We start from the raw sequence: 3443 nt of genomic DNA, 5'->3' as shown, positions 1-3443 counted from the left end.
CAGCAGATAGCCCAAACCTCAGCCTGGTTCCTACGGAACATTCTTTATTCGAAAGCACCTTATCCGAGCCGAAAAGTATGATGGAACTCATCCTCTTGCGATGCCGAAACTAAACCTGCAATACCTTTCCGTGGGCGACTTTCTTTGGAGGTCTCTGACGCTTTACCGATCAGAGGCCTTTTACGGAATTCGAAAGGACGTTGAGACTGCGGTTCGGCGACTCCGCCCTGAGGCACCGAAACCTGGCGAAGTCAAATTTGTAGGCTCTTCAAAGATGGCCCTGCCGGCATCTAAAGTTTCGTAAGTGTTTGGTGCCATCTCAATACGTATCTGCAAAAATTGACTTTTTCTTTCTTTCACAGCATACTCGAAGTGGTTCCTGCGCTAGTCGGAGCCGACAAGCCATCGATTGTACGAGCAGAGCTGACTGTAGATTATCGACGAGTCGCCGAGGGCACCCGCCGAGATTGGGACTCTCTTCGTCCGGATGATGTTGTGTTTTTGTTGGCCATCGAACCTACGGCCTCCGACGGCACGGCCAATGGCGAAGGGACCACCTCGGAAGCCCAGCGCTTAGGTGTCACGGCCATCCGGACAGCAGAAGTAATTGCGATCACAGACGATAAGGGCAGAACCGCGCGGGAGCTCAACGGCCGCCACGACGGGAAGCGCACGTTCCGCCTCAAACTCGATGCTGGTACTTACGCCAGAGATGCTGATCTGACGGGTGAAAACGAACCTGCCGTCTACGGACGTATCAACGTTATCCTGAGGCGGAGTGGGCGAGAGAACAACTTCAAACCGGTGCTTGAGTCTATACGCAGCCTGACACTCTCCGATGTACCTGTCGCGTCGTGGCTTCATGAAGTATTCCTGGGATACGGCGATCCCGCCGGTGCAACCTACAAGCAATTGCCCAATCGTGTCAAGAGGCTCGATTATCGGGACACCTTTCTTGACTGGCAACACCTCATTGAGAGCCTGCCTGGCAAAATCATTGAGCCTAACGACGATGCGTCAGGGAGCTTCGGACCGCCGTACGTTCTGGAGGCCGCAGATACGCCAGCTGTCCTGCTGCCGAAACCCACCAAGAAGCGTAGACGGGACGCGGAGCCCCCACTGTCGGTAGAGGTGGAAACCGTCAAAGTGTCCACATACAGACCACCGAACGAGGGTCCCTTCCCAGTTGACGCCCCGAAGCTTAATGCTATTCGCTTCACTTCGGCTCAGATAGAGGCCATCACATCCGGGTCACAGCCAGGCTTGACAGTCATTGTTGGGCCGCCGGGCACAGGAAAAACCGACGTTGCGTCTCAAATCATCAACAACATCTATCACAACTTCCCCGAGCAGAGGACTCTCTTGATCGCACACAGTAACCAGGCATTGAACCAACTCTTCGCCAAGATAATTGCTCTAGACATTGATGAGCGCCACTTGCTACGTCTAGGCCATGGAGAAGAAGATCTTTACACAGAGGGAAGCTTCAGCAAACATGGTCGAGTCGAGTCGTTCCTGGACAACCGTGACCGCTATCTACAAGAGGTCACTCTTCTTGCATCCAGTATTGGTGCTCCCGGTGCGCATGGCAACTCTGCTGAGACGGCTGGCTACTTCAACTCGGTTTACATTGAGCCTGCGTGGGCCAAATTCATGGAAGCAGCAAAGTCGGAGACTGCCATGACTGCCACTGTAATCGAAGCCTTCCCCTTCCACAGATTCTTCTCCACAGCACCTCAACCCCTCTTTCCTGATGATGCGGACCACCAGAAGGCGCTGGAAATTGCCGAAGGGTGTTATCGTCACATCTCCAAGATCTTCTCAGAGTTGGCTGATGTCTTGCCGTTCGAAATCCTTCGAAGGGACAAAGACAAGTCCAACTACCTGCTCATCAATGAGGCACGTATCATTGCAATGACCTCGACACACGCTGCTATTAAGCGTGAAGAGATTGCCTCGCTCGGCTTTAGGTACGATAACGTGGTCATGGAAGAGGCTGCACAGATTACGGAAATTGAGAATTTCCTTCCTTTGGCTATGCAGAAGCCAAAAGATGGGCAGAATTTATTACAGCGTGTTGTTCTCTGCGGCGATCATCTTCAGAACTCGCCCGTTATCCAGAGCCACGCATTCCGGCATTATGCAAACCTTGAGCAGTCGCTCTTCTCTCGACTCGTGCGACTCGGTGTCCCGACCATCAATCTTGATCAACAGGGCCGAGCTCGACCTGCAATTGCCAATTTATACAAGTGGAGGTATCCGAAAACTGGACAGCCTGCCTCACGTACAAGCAAGCGACGAGTTCCTTAAGGCCAATGCTGGCTTCAAGTTTGATTACCAATTTATCAACGTGCCCGACTACAAGGGAAAGGGCGAGGCAGAGCCAACGCCTCATTTCATCCAGAACCTCGGCGAAGCCGAATACGCTGTGGCCATCTACCAATATATGCGGCTTCTGGGCTATCCCGCGTCAAAAATCAGCATCCTCACGACATATGCTGGACAGCGCGCCCTGGTCAATGATGTACTGGCACACAGATGCAACAACAAAGCCGTCTTTGGGCGACCACGTGTCGTCTCTACTGTCGATAAGTATCAGGGCGAACAAAATGACTGTAAGTGCCTCACAAATGTCTTCCATACAAACCAAACACAAACTGACATTTGGTTTAGATATCATCTTGTCCTTGACACGCACGTCTCGGGTTGGCTACTTGCGAGACGTCCGACGCATGACTGTCGCCCTCTCGCGAGCCCGTCTGGGTCTCTACATCTTGGGACGACGGGATGTTTTTGAGGCATGCTACGAATTACGTCCAGCATTCGAGCAGCTCTTCCAGCGACCAGACAAATTGATGCTGGTCACTGGTGAAATGTGGCCATCTCAGCGACTTATCGCCTCAGAAAGCGGAGAGGTGCCGGGTCAAGCATGTATGGAGGGCGTTGAGCACCTGGGACAGTTCGTGTACCAGATGACCAACACGAAGGTAAAGCAGCTCGAGGCTGAACAAAACCCGGGAGGTGCTGGCCTCATGGCTATTGAAGAGGCGCCTGCAGACGAGGCTGGGGATCAGGAGGCTGGCGAAGGGGATCCTGAGTCGGTGGCTGCGGAAACGGAGGGCTGATGATTTCAAATACTTAGACTCGTTCGGGTGACGGCTGCCTTGGACGGCAGTGGGGTAAGGATCATGGACCTAGATTAGCGAATGTCAAAGGGTGGTTATCCAGCGCTACAGGAGCCTAAATTGTGGTTTCGTACTCCTGTACTCTGACATCTGTTCAGCCGTAGGCCCTTCGAACATGCATCTGTAGGGCAACAAATGGATCGATAACGCAGGCACGTGCTGTAAATGGAAGAGGGATGTTGATACTTGTTACTATGGATTCAACTCTCTGCACACTGGCTCGCGATTTCACTAGACTGTCGACCAAAAAATGATATA

At 52.6% G+C, this 3443-nt stretch overlaps 1 protein-coding gene across 1 annotated transcript in view; it reads left to right on the top strand.

Annotated features, from left to right (window-relative positions):
• VDBG_07012 (intron-binding protein aquarius) overlaps positions 1–3125 on the top strand; it is a gene marked incomplete at both ends in the record, with an annotated part of 4473 nt that extends 1348 nt beyond the window's left edge. Inside the window, 4 exons of the mRNA XM_003002395.1 lie at positions 174–300; positions 363–1970; positions 2215–2615; positions 2674–3125. Of these exons, the coding sequence (XP_003002441.1) occupies positions 174–300; positions 363–1970; positions 2215–2615; positions 2674–3125 (2588 nt within the window). The remainder of the gene's footprint in view (positions 1–173; positions 301–362; positions 1971–2214; positions 2616–2673) is intronic.
• Between the last annotated feature and the right edge of the window lie 318 nt (positions 3126–3443).

The sequence above is a fragment of the Verticillium alfalfae genome, genomic scaffold, assembly GCF_000150825.1.
Source record: "Verticillium alfalfae VaMs.102 supercont1.9 genomic scaffold, whole genome shotgun sequence".
Taxonomy (NCBI): domain Eukaryota; kingdom Fungi; phylum Ascomycota; class Sordariomycetes; order Glomerellales; family Plectosphaerellaceae; genus Verticillium; species Verticillium alfalfae.
The sequence above is the reverse complement of the archived record's forward strand: the minus strand, read 5'-3'. Positions and strand labels throughout refer to the sequence as shown.